The sequence below is a fragment of the Anomaloglossus baeobatrachus genome, chromosome 8, assembly GCF_048569485.1.
Source record: "Anomaloglossus baeobatrachus isolate aAnoBae1 chromosome 8, aAnoBae1.hap1, whole genome shotgun sequence".
Taxonomy (NCBI): Eukaryota; Metazoa; Chordata; class Amphibia; order Anura; family Aromobatidae; genus Anomaloglossus; species Anomaloglossus baeobatrachus.
Genome location: NC_134360.1, coordinates 192,692,446 through 192,713,817, shown reverse-complemented (window position 1 = coordinate 192,713,817; position 21,372 = coordinate 192,692,446). Strand labels below are relative to the sequence as shown.

Here is a 21,372-nt window from a genome sequence, read left to right as displayed (position 1 = left end):
GTGCTTCGGCTGCCGTGCATCAAGACCCTCTGGCGGGGTGACCGGCCTGGCTGCCTCCTCAGGGGAAACCGGTGTACGGTCCAGTGTTTCCACCACCCGAACGTAACAGCTAGAACAGGCCATGGATCCCGCCGAGGCACTAGCGGCCTTGCAGCAGGAACTCGTACGACAGTGCGAGACCCAGACCCGCATGCTGGCCTTCATGTCCTCTGTGGATACCCGCCTGAACACGCTACAAGCAACGGCCACGTCCTTGGCATCTCTGGCTTCCACTGCACAATCCACGGCCGCAGTTCTCGTGGCAGCCTCCTCGGATACTTCCAAACTTCGTTTGGCCTCACCACCCCGGTACGCTGGAGATCCCAAGACCTGCAGGGGATTCATAAACCAATGCTCCCTCCATTTCAAGCTGCTGCCGCACCTTTTTGCCTCTGACCAAGCCAAGGTCGCGTTCGTGATGTCCCATCTAGAGGGAGAGGCACTGGCCTGGATGAACCCCTTGTGGAAGAAGGAGGATCCGGTAACCACCGACATCCAGGAGTTCCTGCAGGCTTTTCGTAGCACCTTTGACGAGCCCGGACGCGCCTCCGCGTCTGCCTCATCCCTCCTCCGGCTACGTCAGGAGACTCTGACGGTGGGCCAATATGCTATTCGTTTTCGCACCTTGGCCTCGGAATTAGGGTGGAACAATGAGGCCCTAACCGCCGCCTTCTGGGAGGGACTCTCGGGTCGTATTAAAGATGAGCTGGCTGGTCGTGACGTGCCTTCCACCCTGGATGCCCTGATTGCTCTAGCGACTCGAGTGGATCTTCGTTTTCAGGAACGATCCAAAGAGGTGTCCCGCGAGAGGCGTCCGATAAGGCACTCCTCCCCACCACAGAAGTCCATCGCTCCCCAGTTGGCGTCACCTGGCGCGTCTACCTACGAGCCCATGCAGATTGACCGTCTGAGGCAGTCTGAGCAACGCAGAGCAGAACGACTAGCAAAGGGTCTCTGCTTCTATTGCGGTGATGGCACACACCTGCTACGTTCTTGTCCCGAGAAGCCGGGAAACTCCAAAGCCTAGGCTTGGTAGGAGAGGCCACCCTAGGTGCTGGGACTCTCTCAGACTCCGTTACATGGACTATTCAAGTCACTACAGAAGAGACCCGGTTCACCGCAGAGGCGTATCTCGATTCCAGAGCAGCAGGCAACTTGATCCAGCAGGCCACGGTGGATAAGTACCAGGTGCCTGTTCTCCCACTGGAAAAACCGCTGGTGATCGCCTCTGTAGATGGGAGACCCCTCTCTGACACCATCTCACTGATCACCAAGCCTGTGGAATTACGGATCGGTGCCCTGCACACCGAGAAGATCACCTTCTACGTCCTCCCGCGCATGTCTCATCAGATCCTGCTGGGACTCCCATGGTTACGGGCACACGAACCGTCGGTCAGCTGGAGGACAGGTGAAGTTACCCGATGGGGCTCCTCGTGTCACGAGAGATGTCTGAAATCCATCCAGCCCATCCGACGACCTCCGGTTCCAGAGTCTCTACCAGGACTGCCTTCTGCCTACTGGTCCTTCTCGGACGTTTTTGATAAAAAGGAGTCAGAGGTACTACCGCCTCATCGTCCCTATGACTGTGCCATCGAGTTACTGCCAGGAACTACGCCTCCTAGAGGAAGGATCTACCCCTTGTCCCCTGCGGAAACACGGGCCATGTCTGCCTATATCACCGAGAGCCTGGCTAAGGGGTTCATTCGGAGATCTTCGTCCCCTGCCGGAGCAGGTTTTTTCTTCGTCAAGAAGAAGGAAGGTGATCTGCGCCCTTGCATTGACTACCGGGGATTAAACCAGATCACCGTAAAAAACAAATACCCTCTGCCACTTATCCCCGAACTATTCGATCGGCTCCGAGGAGCTCGTGTATTCACCAAGTTGGACCTCCATGGGGCCTATAACCTGGTTCGCATTCGCTCTGGAGACGAATGGAAGACCGCGTTCAACACTCGGGATGGGCACTACGAGTATTGTGTCATGCCCTTTGGCCTGTGTAATGCTCCGGCAGTCTTCCAAGAATTGATGAACGACGTGTTCAGAGATCTCCTCTATGTCTGTGTCGTGGTATATCTGGATGACATCCTGGTCTTCTCTCCGGACCTACAGACCCACAGAGAGAACGTGCAGCTAGTTCTCCAGAGGCTTTGGGAGAACCGTCTGTACGCCAAGTACGAGAAGTGCGTCTTTGAAAAGTCGTCCCTTCCCTTCCTGGGTTATGTAATCTCGGACACAGGCCTGCAGATGGACCCAAAGAAAGTGTCTGCCATCCTCAACTGGCCTCCTCCTTCCGGACTGAAGGCTATCCAACGCTTCCTTGGCTTTGCAAACTATTATCGTCAATTTATCCCGCACTTCTCTGCCCTGACTGCGCCTCTCTCTGCCTTGACTAAGAAGGGAGCTAATCCTAAGGACTGGCCACCGGCGGCCGATGCCGCGTTCTGCTCCTTGAAACAGGCGTTTGCTTCTTCCCCGGTTCTCCATCGCCCTGAATTGAACCGACAGTTCACCTTAGAGGTGGATGCCTCCTCCTCAGGAGCCGGGGCAGTGTTGCTGCAGAACTCCTCCTCCGGAAAGATGGTCACTTGCGGATTCTTCTCCAAGAGCTTCTCGGCACCCGAACGCAACTACACCATCGGGGATCGGGAGCTACTGGCCATTAAGCTGGCCTTGGAGGAATGGCGCTACCTCCTGGAAGGAGCAGTATACCCTGTGAACATATACATGGACCACAAGAATCTGGAGTACCTGCGGTCAGCCCAAAGACTGAACCCGCGACAAGCCCGCTGGTCCTTGTTTTTTGCTCGATTTGATTTCCAACTCCATTTTCGGCCTGCGGATAAGAACGTGCGGGCAGACGCTTTGTCCAGGTCCTTCGTGCCCATGGAGTTGGAGGAGGAGACGTTCCAGCCCATCATCAACCCCAGTAAAGTCATTCCGGTGGCTCCTGTCGCTCTGACTCAGATACCCCCTGGCAAAACCTATGTCTCAGATACTGACAGAAAGAGAGTCCTGCAATGGGGCCATGCCTCGAAGATCGCCGGCCATGCTGGTCAGAAGAAGACTTGGAGTACGATTGTCCGTCACTACTGGTGGCCGTCCCTCCGTAAAGACGTCGCAACCTTCGTCTCAGCCTGTCCATCCTGTGCCCGGAACAAGACACCCAAGCACCTACCATATGGACGTCTTCTGCCTCTGCCCATTCCTTCCGTTCCATGGCAACATATTGCAATGGACTTCATTACGGACTTACCCTCATCCTCCGGATACACGGTCATATGGGTTGTGGTGGACCGTTTCTCAAAGATGGCTCACTTCGTTCCCATGGCCGGGCTGCCCTCTGCCCAGGAGCTAGCTGACTCCTTCATACAACACATATTCCGATTGCATGGCTTTCCCGCACACATTGTGTCCGACAGAGGAACTCAGTTTACCTCGCGCTTCTGGAGGGCTCTCTGCAAACATCTGGGAGTGACCTTGGACTTTTCTTCGGCCTACCATCCTCAGTCGAATGGCCAAGTGGAACGGGTCAATCAGATCCTGACTGCCTTCCTGCGCCACTACGTCAACATCCATCATGACGATTGGTCCACGCTCCTACCTTGGGCTGAATTCTCCCACAACCAACACATCAGCGAGTCCACCTCCAGCTCTCCCTTCCAGGTCGTTTACGGACTTCAGCCTTCTGTCCCGTTGCCAGTATCCTTGGCTTCCGATGTCCCCGCAGCAGATGCTCTGGTTCGGGACTTCTCAGCTATATGGAACTTTGTCAAGTCTTCCCTAGAACGTGCTTCTTTGCGGATGAAGAGACATGCGGGCAAGAGGTGCCTGGATCCCCCGTGTTTCTCCCCAGGGGATCTGGTCTGGCTTGCATCCAGATATGTCCGATTGAAGTTACCATCGTACAAGTTGGGTCCTCGTTACATCGGGCCGTTTAAAGTCATCAGCAAGATCAATGCAGTCTCCTACAAGCTGCAGCTCCCGGCCACGATGCGGATACCCAACTCCTTCCATGTCTCCTTGCTCAAGCCTGTCGTCCTTGGTCCCTTCTCCGCTGCTGCCAGTCCTGCTTCTCCTCCTGTCGCTGACGATGACATCTATGCGGTAAGGGATATCATGGCCATGAAGACCGTACGAGGTCGGCAATACTTCCTGGTGGACTGGGCGGGTTATGGTCCCGAGGATAGGTCCTGGGAGCCCCGGGAGAACGTTGGCACTCCTCTGATTCGTGCTTTCCTGTCTGGTTGCGGGGAGGGGGGCGTGGGGGAGGGGGTACTGTCACGCTTCCCGGTCCCCGTGCCCTGCTCTCCGGTCCCCGTGGCCCGCTCCCCGCTTCCCGGCGGCGTCCCCGACTCACCACTCCGGTCCCGGCCTCCTCTTCCTCGCCTGCGCCCTCCATGCGTCCAGCTTCCCGCTCCCGGCGCTCCTCAGCGACGTGGGATACCCTGCCGGGCACCCCTGCTTCCTCTGCACCGCTCCCTGGACTGGCTTCTGGCACACGGGCCTTGCGCATGCGCATTAGGGCGCGCGCGCGGTCATTGACCCTTTCTTAAAGGGCCAGCACCTTGAAACAGGAAATTGCATAGACAGGTACAGGGTATATTAGGATTCTCTTTCCTGGTGGGCGGGGCCTGTTCTACGTGTTTAGTAAGCTAGGAGTTCAGGTCCCCGTATTGCTTTGGCCTGTATTAACCCTGTCTGTCTCGCAGAGCCTGTCCTGCCACGCCAGCCGCTCTGAACCACGTCCATTCCAGTACCCTGACGGTGACTCCGGCGGATGTTCCACCACCTCTGCAGCTCCGCCAGTCTCCAGTCCCTGGCTCCGTTGGGTGACCCGTTCCATCGCTCAGCAGGTTCCGGATCCCGCCTGACCCTTCAACCCGGCCTTGGACCCTGAGCCTCGTCACCCAGACTACCGTCCAGAACTCCGTGTGCTCAGCAACATCCACTTTTCCAGCTCCCCTACGGACTGTCTGGCTACCAATAGTGCTTCGGCTGCCGTGCATCAAGACCCTGTGGCGGGGTGACCGGCCTGGCTGCCTCCTCAGGGGAAACCGGTGTATGGTCCAGTGTTTCCACCACCCGGACGTAACAGGTGCTAATGGAATGCGATAAAAAAGCGCATTCCACTCGGACCAATATTACTCTATGGGGCAGCTCCCATGAGTGATTATTTTCTGAGCCCTAATCGGACCCAGAAAACAGTCACAGCATGGTGCGGGTGTAATGCGATCCTGTTTCACTCGCACCCATTCAAATCTAAGGGGCGAAAGAAACATCGCACTCCACTCACGTTACACCGGTGTAATGCGAGAGCAGTACAAGAATCACAATAGCTGGCAACTGCCGCTCCCCTCCGCAGCGTCGGCCTTCCCCTCTGCAGCTGTGGTTTGATTGCACGATCGGACCACAGTCGCATGACCCTTGCATGACACTTGGCTCCCGCTGTGCTGCGAGCGTGAGCTGAGTGTCATGCGAGTACTCGCACATAACCCCGTGTAGCCTCAGCCATAAATGCACAATTGTGGTGGATTCCACCCGAGGGATCCCCACAAATCATGAGAACAGAGGTCTTATGTTCCCTTGGGCATTCCTGTGCACTGCCTCTCAATTCAATGAGACTGATGGAAATAACCAAGTTCTGTGCTCAGGAGTGATGGAGTCATAGTGCACTTACATTTATTGCTTCATTCAAAGGGGGCAAGAGACCCCCATTCTTCTGATCATTGGGAGTCTTAGTGGTAGAATCCCCAAAGATCAAACATATACTAGCTACCCTATGGACTGGTTAAAACTGGTGTTTAAGGGCTAAAGACTTTATTTCTATTTTATGCAGAAAAATAAACATTCGGGAAAAAACTACAACTATGATAATAAAATATTATCAAATAAACAATACAAACAAACAAAAAACACAACAACAACATAATGACCTAAAATCCACATTGTATTAAAATATATTTTCATTTTCTAACCCAATGAACATGTGCTCTTGGCATATGGGAAATAAATGGGATATACTAAATTTAAGGATGGGTGATTAGTACAATGCTCGATGCTCGATACTCGAAACGATGAATGAACACTACAAAGCTCGGCTGATCCTTACTCGAGTCGAACAGGTCCGACGCTCAGAGAGGCTCAACTCAAGTAACGAGTATAATGGAAGTCAATGATTGGGCAGTTCTGCTCTCCGCACACATACAGCAACCTATAGACATTGAGGGAGGGAGGATTTGGGGTTTTTTTTGGACACACTACATCCAAAAAAGTTGTTTTTACCCCCATTTAGAGACTGCAAGTGGCTCTCTTTGGGGCGCCTGCTCATATCATGGAGTGAAACGAGCCTGTGCTTTGTGTTCGATGTTTCATGAAAGACACATCTGAGCACCTCACGATACTTGGCTGAGCACCGTGAGTACCTGAACACCCCAATGCTCGATCGAGTACCAAGCACGCTGGCTCATCATTCATTTAATTCCATTATGTAATGAAAGTCGGAATGTGTATTTTATTTTATTTTTTTAACAAATTTGGATTATTTGGGTGCATTAACACCGTTTTAGGCTATATGCGCACTAGAAAAAGGACTTTTCTTAAGAAAAATCCACACCCTCTGGCAGAATACCGCACCTGCAGCAAAAAACGTGGTAAAACCGCACCTGCGTTTTTGCCACGGTTTTGCCGCGTTTTTTCCGTGGGTTGGTCCCTGCGTTTTTTTATTATTATCTATGGCAAAGACTACCTGCAGAAAAGAAGTGACATGCACATTAATTCCACAGTGGAAATTCCGCTAGTAAATCCGCAGGTATAAGAAAATGCAGTGTGCGCACAGCATTTTTTTATACCCATAGGTTTTGCTGCGGAATGACTGCAGAAATGTTAGACACATTTTCTGCAGCAAATCCATGGCAAATCCGCCGTAAATCCACAGCGTGCGCACATAGCCTTAAAGGTAACCTGACAGCTTATAATTGTGACACTGGTTGTATGATTTTAGCCAGGTATATCTGACTCTGAAATGCTGCACGCAGGGAGAGACCTGTCACTCCAGAACAGTGGGAGAGGCCACCAGAAATCCGCCTATTTGTCTACTCTCCCGTACAGCTCGCAGCCGCAGCGTTAATCATATATGGCTGAAATTGTGCAGCCTGTGTATGATGCACACTTGCAGGCCGTGGATTGTGCTATATGTATCAGCTGTCAGGTTCCCTTCAATGACAGTCATTAGTGATAAAGAAGAAGACTAATCTGGTAAAGAATTATGTAACACAGCCTATATAAAAACACACATCTCTGTGTTTTATCCAACTCACCTGTAAATACAGTTGGATGGGGAAAACTCAAAACGATGAGTTTGGTGACCATCTCCGGATAGCATATAGCTACTAACCAAGCAATCATCCCACCCCAGTCATGGCCTATAAGCACACATTTGGTGTAACCTATAAAAGAACAGATTAAAAAAAATCAATAACATTTTAATTATTAACCTTTAAATTCTAAATTTCATTTTTGCAATTTAGATTTTCCTCCCTTTTTCCCAAGAGACATAACGTTTTTTTCCTGTAGAAATAGCCGTATAAGGGCCAATGTATTTTGGATTCCATTTTTTTGTCTTTCACTGTGCAGTATAATGGACCCTGCAGCTTGATTCTCCAAGTCACTACCATTATGGTGATACCAAACTTTGTAATAGTTTTCTTTACTATTTCAGTTGATTAAAAACAATTGTGAACTTTGTACAAAAAAAAGTTTGGTTTGTGTTTCCATTTTCCAAGATATTTCTCTTTTTTCCTGCTCAGCTGTAGTTTTAAGGTTACAATTCTGGGCTTCATGCAATGTTTTGAAAACCATTCACTTCTTTTAACCTACGTTTCATTGCAAACACTAGAGTATTTTGGAAACAGGTCACAATTATTAAAATCTTCATTTAGGAATGCCAAAATCAAAGGTTGACCAAACATGATCAACTATTCCCAATCTAGCTATGTATGAAAATGAGGTTCTTTTCTCACACATCATCTCATGTAAGAATTGGCTGATAAAAGATAACAGTATGCAGACAGCTCATTTTACTGTACTTAAGGCCTTTTTCACACATTCATTATAACACTGAAATTTTTCACTGTCCGTGTTGAAGGTGTGTATGTGTAGCGCCCCACGGGGCAGGCCGTTAACCTACTTGTTGCCGGGCCGTCAACTGTTGCTTGTCACGGGCGGCCTAGCTCAGCTCCGTTGCGCCGAGGCGTACAGAAGATGGCTTGGGGATAGGATGATGGGGGTAGTGGTGAGGTGTTTGTAGTGACGCCACTGGTGGTATGCGGCCAGGGAATGGGCCGGCGCTGCTGTCGCTGTACTTCGGGGAAGATGGTAGAAACAGCAATGGGTGGTATCGCTCCCCACAGGTGGAGCGGGCCCCAGGGAGAATGATAAGGGGAGTAGTAATGGCGGGCGCCGAAGCACCGAGCGGCGATGCCGGGAATCAAGAGACAGAGTCTATGGTTGCGGTTCCAGGTTGTTTACTCACTCGTTGTGCTGTGCCATTCACCCAGGTAATACGACCCCTGGCAAGTTAAGAGAAGTCACTGGTGTTGGAAAGAAGAAGAAAGTCCCTTGTCAGAGTGGTCCTTGTAGCTGTGAGGCACCTGGGCTGAGCGGTAGTACCCCCAGCCCCAGGCCCTATGAAGATAGAAGGAAGTGGTGTCGTGTCCCAGAACTGATGTCCTGGGTAGACTGACTAGTGATTGTGTGTGTGATGCTCCTCTTCTACCCCCAGGTGGTTGTCCTAGTGACCGGGAATTTCCATGCTTCGTAATACCCAACCCCCTGCCTACCCTAGCACAGCTCCCAGAGAGAGGCTCTTAAGCTTTAGGTAAAGTGTGAATGTGGAACACGGGTGATTAACCCCCTCCTTACCTTAGGTGAATATCACACCCAAAATAAGGTGCAATACTCTGTGGCGACTGAAGCCTCAGGGGCACCACATATGGCCCATTTGTGTGCCGTGATTTTGGCACACGTGTGTTCTCCGTGTACTATCTGTGATAGCACACGGAAAGCAGGAACTTTTTACTCACCTGTCTCCAGTGCTGTTGTCCGTGTTGCTGAATTGATGTCTCCGACACTGCTGTTTCCGGGTCCGCGGTGCAGTGAATATTCATGAACATAATGAGCGGGCATGGAAGCAAGTGACAGCAGCACCAAAGGTAGCAGCGCTGGAGACGGATGAGTATAGAAAATAATTTTATTTCAAAGACACATGTTTTTTTCCAGTACGTGTCACACGGATCACATCAGTGTGTGGTCCGTGTTACATCAGTGCCGACGGAGAAAAAAATGACTTGTTTCCGTGCGAAACACACTGACACACATGTGCTCCATACAGACACACGGTCCTTGTGAAAACACTGAGGTGCGTGCAGACCCATTGATTTTAATGGGTCAGCATATGACCGTGTCCAGTACATATGAAAACAGCGTCATATGTATCGGAATTACTGTCGTGTGAAGTGGGCCTAACCCAGTGAACTAAAAAGTTATTAGACCACAAATGGATAAAATGGGTCACTAACTATGGACTGCGCAAACGAAAATAAGATTAAGATGTCAAAAATGTTACTCTTTACATGGTTCAATGCCTTCAAATATATTGAGGTAATGACTTTTCTGATAGGCAGCAAGACACTTAAGGGGGCTTTACACGGTAGCGATATCGCTAGCAATTTCTAGCGATATCAAGCGTGTAAGTACCCGCTCCCGTCGCGCATGCAATTGTTTGTGATCGCTGCCGTAGCGAACATTATCGCTACGGCAGCGTCACACGTACTTACCTGGTCGTCGTCGTCGCTGTGACTGCCGAACAATCCCTCCTTCAAGGGGGAGGGACGTTCGGCATCACAGCGACATCACCGCAACGTCACTAAGCAGCCAGCCAATCAAAGCGGAGGGGCGGAGATGAGCAGGACGTAACATCCCGCCCACCTCTTCCTTCCGCATGGGGGCCGGCGGCAGGTAAGGAGACGGTCCTCGCTCCTGCGGTATCACACATAGCGATGTGTGGTGCCGCATGAGCGATAAACAACATGGATAAACAACCCTTACCGATTTTTGAGTTTGAGACGACCTCTCCATGGTGAACGATTTTCACCATTTTTGAGGTCGCTAAAGGTCGCTGGTAAGTGTTACACAATACCGTTAATGACGCCAGATGTGCATCACTAACGACGTGATCCCGACGATAAAACATTAACGATATTGTAGCGTGTAAAGCGCCCTTTAGCCAGAAACAGTTCAATTCCATCTATCTTGCCCATAGGGTAAAAGAAGATTTGTTTCTGAGTCAGTTATCACATATTTGCACAAATTAAATATCTTCATGGCTGCTTTTTTGCTTCTTTACATGGTTGGTGGTATTTATTTTTATTTATGCATCTGGTATCAGTTTTCTTTTGTGACCGGAGGAACCGAAGTATTGCATTTTCTTGATTGTGACGCGGTCTCCTCTGATGTGAGACAGAGGTAATGGTCAATGTGGCCATAAACTTGAAAAAAAGAAGTCATTATCACTATATGTCTGAGGAAGGGGACTGAACCCCATAATTTGTAACACTGCTGAAGGTTCAATAAATGTATGCTTGTACTTTTATCATAAATTAATCTTATTTTTGGAAGCTTAATCCATATTATGCATTTTATCCATTTTTTGGCCTAATCTCTTATAGAGCCTTAACTAAATCAGAAAAAGGCAACAACTAGCCCAGTTAACCAAGTCAGACAATATGACTGTTCCGGACGAGTCCCCCCCTAGCAGCGGTGGAACCGCTCGGATCCAGGTGTTGCTACTCGTGGCTCAAGGGTCTCCGGACCTGGGGGCTCGGGGTCACTCCGAAACGTGATGGGGGGTTATTTACAGGGGAGTTAGATAATTTGTGACGCCATCCGTGGTGTGTGGTAATAGGGAGTACCACCGGTGCCGTTGAGAGTACCCGGGGTGATGGAGTGGGGCAGCCGGATGACGTTACACTCCACGGGTAGGGAAAGGCCCCGGGACTCCGAATGGTGGGATGGATCGCAGGGGGAGCGCAGGGTCACTGGTAGCAGGGGTTAATCGGGTACTCACTCAGAAGGAAAGCAGACACTGACAATGTAGTAAACCAAGCCTCTGGGTGCCGCTGACCTCTTGGGGGAGCTTGTCCGGGTTCTGCTCCCTGCAGCACTGCCTGGTGGTCTATAACCTGCCTCCGTGCACAGAATTTGAAAGTGTTCAGGTGGCCCGTAAGCTTGGAGCTGTCAGGGCCCCGCTCTCTACTATTGGTAGCAGAGGAGCTTGATCTCAGGAGCTCATGCTTGGGATTTCAGTGGGCCTCTTTGCTTGGACTGCAGCTGCCGACTGCCCTCCTCAACTAAGCCAGCACCCAGTCCCAATCTCCCGCAACTGGATCTCCGACTCCTCTGGGTCCAGACCAACGTCTGCAACCCAATCTGCGTTTTCCTCTGGGAGCTCCAACTCCCAGCTTCCACACACTTTGCTCCCCTGGAGCCAACTCTCCTGTCACTTCCCACCTCCCTGACCCCTAGGTGGGCAGCCCAATTACAGCTTAGCAGCCCACTGGTGTGCCTGACAGATTGTGGTGCGAGGTGTGATTGGGATTTGTGGATGCTGATGGAGGCAGTGCTGCAAGTTGGGAACCCAGAACCATGGGGGATTTGAGTCCTGCACTGGGAGATAAAGAGTGTGCAGTACCCTGTGACTACCTGACTAGTCCAGGGGCGTCAAAAGACCATGGAAATAGGCGGATACAAGCAATAGAAGGGGGTTCACGTCTGTCAGATTTGACTTAAGCTGGTGTCACACACAGCGACAACGACAACGACGTCGCTGCTACGTCACCATTTTCTGTGACGTTGCAGCGACGTCCCGTCGCTGTCGCTGTGTGTGACATCCAGCAACGACCTGGCCCCTGCTGTGAGGTCGCCGGTCGTTGCTGAATGTCCAGCTTCATTTTTTGGTCGTCACTCTCCCGCTGTGAAACACACATCGCTGTGTGTGACAGCGAGGGAGCGACGAAATGAAGCGAGCAGAGGGAGCAGGAGCCGGCGTCTGGCAGCTGCGGTAAGCTGTAACCAGCGTAAACATCGGGTAACCAAGGGAAGACCTTTCCCTGGTTACCCGATATTTACCTTCGTTACCAGCCTCCGCTCTTGCTGCCAGTGCCGGCTCCTGCTCTGTGCACATGTGGCTGCAGTACACATCGGGTAATTAACCCGATGTATACTGTAGCAAGGAGAGCAAGGAGCCAGCGCTAAGCAGCGCGCGCGGCTCCCTGCTCTCTGCACTGTGGCATGTAGCTGCAGCACACATCGGGTTAATTAACCCGATGTGTACTGTACCTAGGAGAGCAAGGAGCCAGCGCTAAGCGCGGCTCCCTGCTCTCTGCACATGTAGCACAGCGACGTTATGATCGCTGCTGCGTCGCTGTGTTTGACAGCTAAGCAGCGATCATAACAGCAACTTACAAGGTCGCTGTTACGTCACCGAAAATGGTGACGTAACAGCGACGTCGTTGTCGCTGTCGCTTAGTGTGAACCCAGCTTTAGATTTCTGCATAGATTTCGCACTGAATTAGGTGTAAAACCCGAGGACAATCTGCATCTTTTATATGTGAATAAGATTTTTCTAAACCCATTAAAAGCAATGGAAAATCACAGCAGAGAATTTTGGCACCGCTGTAAAATAAAATGCACAGCATACAACAAATTCTGTGTATTCTGCAAGGAAAACCTGAGGACGAGCCCCACTGATTTGGGCTAGTCCTGTGCAGATTTGTGGAAGTTTAAACTGTACGTTAAGAGTCATGTTCACCTTCAGGGCCATATTTTTATTTAGATTGTTATGTTTTGGTTTAAAAATAATTCTTGCATTAGTGTTTCATTAAAGGGGGTTTCCACTTTCAAGAAATTGGACCCCAAATGGTTTAAAATACCTAACACCACAAACAGCGGGTATTGCCCTCCACGGGTCTAGTGTCAGCTTCCTGCCACTGCTCCGTTTTTTTTGATGTTTTGGCTGTGGCGCTGACATGTTGACAGCGCATGAGACCACTAGTGGCTTATGCCGTCTACCTCACTCTACCTGCTGAGCTCAGTGACTGGCTTCAGTGTCAATGTACACTAAACATAATATAAACATACCGCTGCACTCAAAACACAGGGACCAGAGCAGCTTTGGGGAGCCAGAGCTGAACCGGGGAGAGTGAGTACTCGCTCTGTTTTTTTAAGTATTTTAAAGGGTTTGTGGTCTTCAACATCAAAAGCCTATTTAAAAATGTTAAACCATTTGTTTTCTACAGCCTCTATGTATCACAGAAAATAGCAGACTGTTGAAGGAGTTAACTGTGGGTCCATCAGTGAGCTCACTCAGACAGCAGACTTGTAGTTCTTATCTCTACTCTGAACTACTATCTAAGCTAATGCTGGACCACATCAAAATTCAACTCTGATGTGGTCATAAATAATTTTAGAGGCATACAGGAGATAAAAGATAAAACCTACATTCATTGCTATCACAATAAGCTCATTGACGGAATCAGTGTGAACTCACTTTGAGACTGTTGAAGCCAAACACACTAAAAAGAATCTGTCAGGTGATTTTGTAGTACTATATAATGTTATCTTTAAATAGGGCTTAATGAGACCTTTCAGGATCAGTAACTTTTATAGCTCTACCTTATCCTGTTATCCTGCTGAAAAAATTAAATGTCTCATGCACCAAGTAAAGTGTATGTAAATAAAATTTACATATTCACTGCTCCCTCCTTCCCACCTCTCAGTGTATTTACTATCACTGATGAGAGGTGGGAGGAAGTACAGCAAAAGTGCAAATTCAGTTCACATTTACTATCACTGATGCCAGCACTGAGACTGTAGAAGCCAAACATATTAAAGGGAATCTGTCAGGTGATTTTATAGTACATTACTAATGCTATCTTTAAATAGGGCTTAAGGAGCCCTTTCAGGATCAGTAACTTTTATAGCTCTCCCTTATCCTTGTATCCTGCTGTAAGAAATTCAATGTCTCTTGCACCCTAGTAAAGTATGTATGTAAATAAAATTTATATATTAACTGCTCCCCCCTTCCACCTCTCAGTGCTTTCACTATCAGAGCTGAGAGGTGGGAGGGAGTATGGGGGGAAGCAGTGGATATTCAGTTCACATTTACTATCACTGATGCCAACACTGAAAGGTGGGAGGGGAGAGCAGGGCATATGCAGTTTGTTGTATTTACATATGCTTGACTAGTTACTATATCACACTGAATTATTTGGAGCTTACAACAAGATAACAGAATAATATAGAGCAATAAAAGTTACTGATCCTGAAAGGTCTCTTTAAATCCTATTTAAAGATAACATTAGTATTGTACTAGAAAATCAACTGACAGATTTCCTTTAAAATTCTTTACTGAAACCCTTTTCCAACAAATTATTTTTTCCCCAAAAGTAATGGGAAAAAAAATTGCCACAAAAGTCCACATATAAGAAAAAAATATGTCCCAAAGGTGTCCATATCCTTTAGGGTGCCTATACACATTAGATGAACGTCAGACCACCCAATTTGTATAGGAGGGGGATAAATCTTTTGATTATTGAAGATTCTAGAAGTTTTATAAACATGTTTGCAACAACATAGACTTCTATTATATTGTATAACAAAGTAACTGTGCCTTTTCCAATAAGAAGGAGCTCGGAAACCTGGCACATGGTGAAATGAAAATCACTGCAGCTGAGAGGTAATTTATGTCATTTACTTTCCTATTTAGCTATGAGCACCGTCTATTACAATAAGTGACCTCCGAGAGCAATATCTGGCGAACGTTCCAGGTCAGTTATGATGTGAACATCAACCATCATGACTTCTATTCTCAGGATTATGGCCCAGTGACTTCCAAGGAGGATATTATAGGAAACAGAGTTTGCCAGCTGTAAAAAATTCAGCATATTGATGTATGTTTGCTTCCAAGAAACCATTCCCTCTGAAATGTCACTGACTTTATTATACTGAAATCATTTTCTGCATTCTTGTCTAAGAATATATCTTATCTTTTTAGCATAACATGATGATAATTCTTAGGGCTGAATTCCATTGAAACTAAAAGTTCCACTTTTATGGTGTTCATCGAAAAAAGTATATGTAGCAGATCTGGGTTTATGCCCTGCAAACAGTATGGTCCTAATCAGGGCATGAGGACGGTGTAATCAATCAGTGGTAAATGCCAATCAGAAAATAATCTGTTCTGTGAATGTAATTGGAATAATATATATGTGACGCCCTGGGCAAGCCAGGGGTCACAGGTAATGACATCACCACACCCTACACCCCGGTTAGGTACACCTAAGCTAAACCTGAAATCCTTGTTGCCTTCCTCCAGGGGCTGATGTCCACACCAGGGGGTTGGGCCAGGCGGTTGGCTCCACCCACCGAGGAGTTCACAGTCCTGGAGGCGGGAAAACCAGGCAGAACAGTTAGAGATGAGTTTAGGAGGAGAGTGGTAGAGGAGCAAGTGAGAGGAGTTGAAGTGGAAAGAGAAAAAGTGACAGTTTGGAAGCCTGAAGTTGGTCCGGGTGTGTACCCCGGACTGAGACAGCAAGGTTAGCAGACGGCGGTGACCGTCTTCAGTGGAGGCTGATCGGAGGTTGCCGAAAGGACCGTGGACGGGTGGTGGCCCGGCGGTACCGGACCGGTATACAAAGTGAAGCCAGCACCATTGGCAGGGGCCTTTCGGATCGCGGCAAGGCTAGGAGTCGCCGTGAATTTGCTAAATCTGTCAGTGAAGGGGACCCCCGGGTCTCCAAACAACTAAGTCCCGATTGAAGGCAACAGTCCAACCGTATGAGAGAGACACCGCCACCGCCAAGGCACCAGTTTCTCAGGGCCAGCGCCTGCGGGCAAAGAGGGGCTCCTCTGGCCCATATCCAAGTCGGGGAGCGGGTTACCGGTGGGAATCCATCGCTACCAACATTTCACAAGGTGCAGGGAAAGAGACAGTCACCGTTAACTACCGGGGAAAAGCAACAGCAGCTGTCCGTGGGAACCGTCTTTCCAGCCGTGTGTTTTACCGAGAACTGTGTCAACGTCTCAGGCTGAGTGAGTACCACCGTGCCGTACGGCACAGCGCTGCCCCTGCGACCCTGCACCTCATCAGGCCCCGCACCTGGCCTGCCATCCCTCATCCTCCACCCCATCACTGGGCCCCGGGACAACCAACCCCTACCCACGGAGGGGAGAACTAACAACTCTTCTGCTCCCTGTCACCACTCCCGGGATGCCCATACAGAGCAGCGGTGGTGTCCACACAATCACCACAACCGTGGGTGGCGTCACGGACAATAAATCCCCAAAACCAATCCCCTTTTCACTCACGGGTGAGGAGCGCCGCTCGAGTCCCCGGGATCCAGCCCATCGCTCGAGCCACCGAGCAGCAGAGGCCGCAGCAGCGGCAACCGGACCCGAGCAGTGGGAGAGCGCAGCGTCCCCTCCTCCGCCCGCGACAACTTGGCATCACGAACAGGATCTTACCGCTCTGCCGTCTGGTAGAGGTGCGCCTTGTTACCGCCGGAGGTGTCCGGCCAGAAAATTTCAGAAGCCGCCATCTTTGGCGCGAAAAGTTCCCGCTCGAGCGTCTCCTCGAGTAGTGGAGGCGCGAAGGCCAAAATCCCGCCCCGATAGAGGAGGAGCTGGAAAGAGGCTAAGGGGGACGAAATGGCGACTGGTCGCATGTAGCCGCGGCTATAAATGCAGGGACGCCAGGACTCTGCAGCCATCTTGTTCCTGGGAGAGGCCGCCAGCAACATGTGGATGCCGTCCCGAAGCACCGTAGCCCCCGCGCCTGGAACCGCGGCGTGGGTGGAGATCCGGACCGGGCAGCCCTACCAGAGGCTGCAGGTCAAAATGCAGCTCCTCATGGAGGAGTGGGAGACCGACATGGCGGATGTCATAGCGACCGTGCGGAGACGCGAGGAGGAAGCTGCGGAAGGGAGGGTGAGTGACCCACGCCCCGATGCCCTTCAAGGGCCGGTCATCGCGGCTGCGGGACCCGGTCTAAACCCTCTCACCCTGCTACCTCCTTCGCCACCCGTCCCGGAAGCCGTGACCCCGCTACTAGGCCCGCTACCACCGCAACCGGTAGCGATACCCAGCATGTCCGCCCAGGCGGACCGACCTGTAGCCGGAGCCCGTAGCTGACCGGAGGTGCTGCCGTGGAAAGCCCCGAAGCCCGAACCGGAGGCCGGAGCCGATAGCCCGCTCCGTGCCGAAGGCCCAGCAGAGGAAAACCCCTGCGCCCATCCCCCACACCTCGGCTGAGGTTGCGCCGGGTTGCCGCTGCAAGGCGGCGTCCAAGGCCAAGTCACCGCGGGACCTGCCGCCCAGATCACCAGCAGTGGGCAATGTCCAACAGGTCTCGCGGGGCCCGACCCGTGCGCCGGAGCTCGCAGCAGCGCCGTACTGGGACAGGGAGCCGTACGTTGGGCCTGAAAATCGAGGAGAGGGAAAGAAGGAAGGCGGAGATGGTGGCCCGTACGATACAGGAGAAGGAAAGCCTGAGACAAGCGACCTTCCGTGTCCGGGGCCCGCTGTATGAGGGGCAGGTGAGGTGGTTTGATGTCCGCCGGGGCTATGGATTCATCTATGAACCGGGCCTGGAGGCCGAAGTGTTTATAGCCCGGCGGGATGTTAATGCTCACCTGCCAGAAGAGCACCCCGGTCGTAACCTGATGCCGGGCGACTTGGTTCAATACACCTGGCACTGTGGGGAGAGGGGGTGGTTTGCGCTGGATGCGAAGCTGAGGGGCAGCCAGGAGGCCCGTGTGAGCACCGCGCCCCTTCCCCAAAGTGATGCCGAGGACTCGGAGTAGGGCAGTGGAGCACCGTTGCACAGTCCCCGTTGGGACCACCGAAAGAATATGTGTGTTTTGAAGTTTTGAAAAGTTTTTGAAAGTTTTTGAAAATGAGTGATCAACCGAAGTTCACCTGATTGTCTGCAACCGTGATTGAACCGGCCGTTGCCGGCACCGTTGTCCCCGTGGGGACCGATTGAAAAGTTGCGTAAGGGACTCCTTACGGAAAAGCCCGTGAACTTGCAGGGCAACCACAAACTTGTGGAATGTAAATAAATAATGTTTTGTTGCAGCTTCCACTGTTGCCGCCTCCGGAGAGGCAGATTGGATGGAGGGCCCGCAGTGGAGCAGGCTGGGGCCCAGCCACCACCGGAACCGGTGGCTACCCTCTGGAGGTTCCAGGGGCTCCCCATAGACGTGGGTCCCCTGGAAAGGACAGATCCCGCTCGGGTAACTTGGTGCAGGACTGGGGTCAAGGGGTGCTGCCTGTTTCTTAGGGGCAGCATCAGGGCCAGGTTACTTGGGTGGGTGAAAGCGGAAGTCGTAACCGTTAAAACCGTTTGCAACGTTTAAGAAAAGTGCCTCCCATTGTGGGATGATGTTCTTCTACTTGTATGTATGTTTTTATCTTTTTCAGAAAAATAAAACCGGTGTTGGACGGGCAGCCTGCGGACGGTCTGCATTTTGCTAAGGGGGAATGTGACGCCCTGGGCAAGCCAGGGGTCACAGGTAATGACATCACCACACCCTACACCCCGGTTAGATACACCTAAGCTAAACCTGAAATCCTTATTGCCTTCCTCCAGGGGCTGATGTCCACACCAGGGGGTGGGCCAGGCGGTTGGCTCCGCCCACCGAGGAGTTCACAGTCCTGGAGGCGGGAAAACCAGGCAGAACAGTTAGAGATGAGTTTAGGAGAAGAGTGGTAGAGGAGCAAGTGAGAGGAGTTGAAGTGGAAAGAGAAAAAGTGACAGTTTGGAAGCCTGAAGTTGGTCCGGGTGTGTGCCCCGGACTGAGACAGCAAGGTTAGCAGACGGCGGTGACCGTCTGCAGTGGAGGCTGATCGGAGGTTGCCGAAAGGACCGTGGACGGGTGGTGGCACGGCGGTACCGGACCGGTATACAAAGAGAAGCCAGCACCATTGGCAGGGGCCTTTCGGATCCCGGCAAGGCTAGGAGTCGCCGTGAATTTGCCAAATCCGTCAGTGAAGGGGACCCCCGGGTCTCCAAACAACTAAGTCCCGATTAAAGGCAACAGTCCAACCGTATGAGAGAGACACCGCCACCGCCAAGGCACCAGTTTCTCAGGGCCAGCGCCTGCGGGCAAAGAGGGGCTCCTCTGGCCCATATCCAAGTCGGGGAGCGGGTTACCGGTGGGAATCTATCGCTACCAACATTTCACAAGGTGCAGGGAAAGAGACAGTCACCGTTAACTACCGGGGAAAAGCAACAGCAGCCGTCCGTGGGAACCGTCTTTCCAGCCGTGTGTTTTACCGAGAACTGTGTCAACGTCTCAGGCTGAGTGAGTACCACCGTGCCGTACGGCACAACGCTGCCCCCGCGACCCTGCACCTCACCAGGCCCCGCACCTGGCCTGCCATCCCTCATCCTCCACCCCATCACTGGGCCCCGGGACAACCAACCCCTACCCACGGAGGGGAGAACTAACAACTCTGCTGCTCCCTGTCACCGCTCCCGGGATCCCCATACAGAGCAGCGGTGGTGTCCACACAATCACCACAACCGTGGGTGGCGTCACGGACAATAAATCCCCAAAACCAATCCCCTTTTCAATCACGGGCGAGGAGCTCCGCTCGAGTCCCCGGGATCCGGCCCATCGCTCGAGCCACCGAGCAGCAGAGGCCGCAGCAGCAGCGGCAGCCGGACCCGAGCAGTGAGAGAGCGCAGCGTCCCCTCCTCCGCCCGCGACATATACAGCGCCTATATTTGTCATTCTGTATTTTTCTTACCTAAAGAGTCCAAAATTTCTTTGACATCCACAATGATATAGTCTAATTTGTAGTTATCTTTACTGGAAGGTGCATCTGTTTCTCCGTATCCTCGTAAATCAAGAGCTACCACCCGATATTCACGCTTAAATTCTCGTAACTGGTGACGCCATGAATACCTATGATTAGAAGAGGAGACAGAAATAACTTGAATGATAAAGGCAATGATTAAAAGTTTTCCTATTACACTATAAATCCTTATTCAGACCAGTTCATTGTGCCTTTGTTTAATCGTCAATATTCTGGATGTAGCAACCCCTGCAGATTATCATGATTTTCATGTGTACCAGTCACCATTTCTCCAAAAGAGATTAAACAATTTAGCCAGCCCCATTCATGTTACTGGTATTAGGTATTTGTTATTGAGTGGCAAAGCTGTTTAAAGAGTCGTTCCTATTATACAAAGTAATGGCATACTGCTTGGATATGCCATGTACCATTACTTTATGATGAGTGAGTGCTTGTCACAAGGGTCTCCCTTCCTTGGGAGATGTGTACCAATTTTGGGATCTATAGGGGGCTTTACACGCAGCGATATCGCTAGCGAGCGTACCCGCCCCCGTCGTTTGTGCGTCACGGGCAAATCGCTGCCCATGGCGCACAATATCGTTAGGAGCCATCACACGGACTTACCTGCCGAGCGACATCGCTGTGTCCGGCAAACCGCCTCCTTTCTAAGGGGGCGGTTCGTGCGGCGTCACTAAGCGGCCACCCAATAGAAGCGGAGGGGCGGAGATGAGCGGCCGTAACATCCCACCCACCACCTTACTTCCTCATTGCCGGCGGCCGCAAGTAAGCTGTAGTTCGTCGTTCCCGGGGTGTCACATGTAGCGATGTGTGCTGCCGCAGGAACGACGAACAACCTGCATCTTCAACAATCAACGATTTTTTGAAAATGAACGACGTGTCAGCGATGGACGATATGGTGAGTATTTTCCATCGTTAACGGGCGTTCGTTGGTGTCACACGCAACGACGTCGCTAACGATGCCGGATGTGCGTCACGGAATCTGTGACCCCGGCGATATATCGTTAGATACGTCATTTCGTGTAACAGGGCCTTAATTCTCCCATTGCCTTGTGAGGCTACGGGTTTTAAACGTATTTGCTTTCTTTTAGTGATCTCATTTATATGTATAAATATATATGTGTGGTCAATATAAAGGACTGGCACATGACTTATTCCTTCCAAAGACAATACTAAGGACCAGGGGGCACTCACTGAGAGTGGGAGAAAGGCGATTCCAGCAGCTAAATAGGAAAGGGTTCTTTACAGTTAGAGCAGTCAGACTGTGAAATGCCCTACCACAAAAGGTAGTAATGGCAGACACTATTACAACTTTTAACAGGGCTGGACCATTTCCTCAGTACCTCAGTACACACAACATTGTCGGTTATACATGATTTAGTGACAAAAATGTATAATTAA

The 21,372-nt window shown here is 50.9% G+C and overlaps 1 protein-coding gene across 1 annotated transcript in view; it reads right to left on the bottom strand.

The window, feature by feature from the left end:
* Positions 1-21,372, bottom strand: part of EPHX4 (epoxide hydrolase 4) — a 109,337-nt gene that overhangs the window by 52,046 nt on the left and 35,919 nt on the right. The window contains exons 3-4 of the mRNA XM_075322322.1: positions 19,906-20,063; positions 7,356-7,484 (exon numbers count right to left, since the gene is read on the bottom strand). Coding sequence (XP_075178437.1) covers positions 7,356-7,484; positions 19,906-20,063 — 287 coding nt within the window. The remainder of the gene's footprint in view (positions 1-7,355; positions 7,485-19,905; positions 20,064-21,372) is intronic.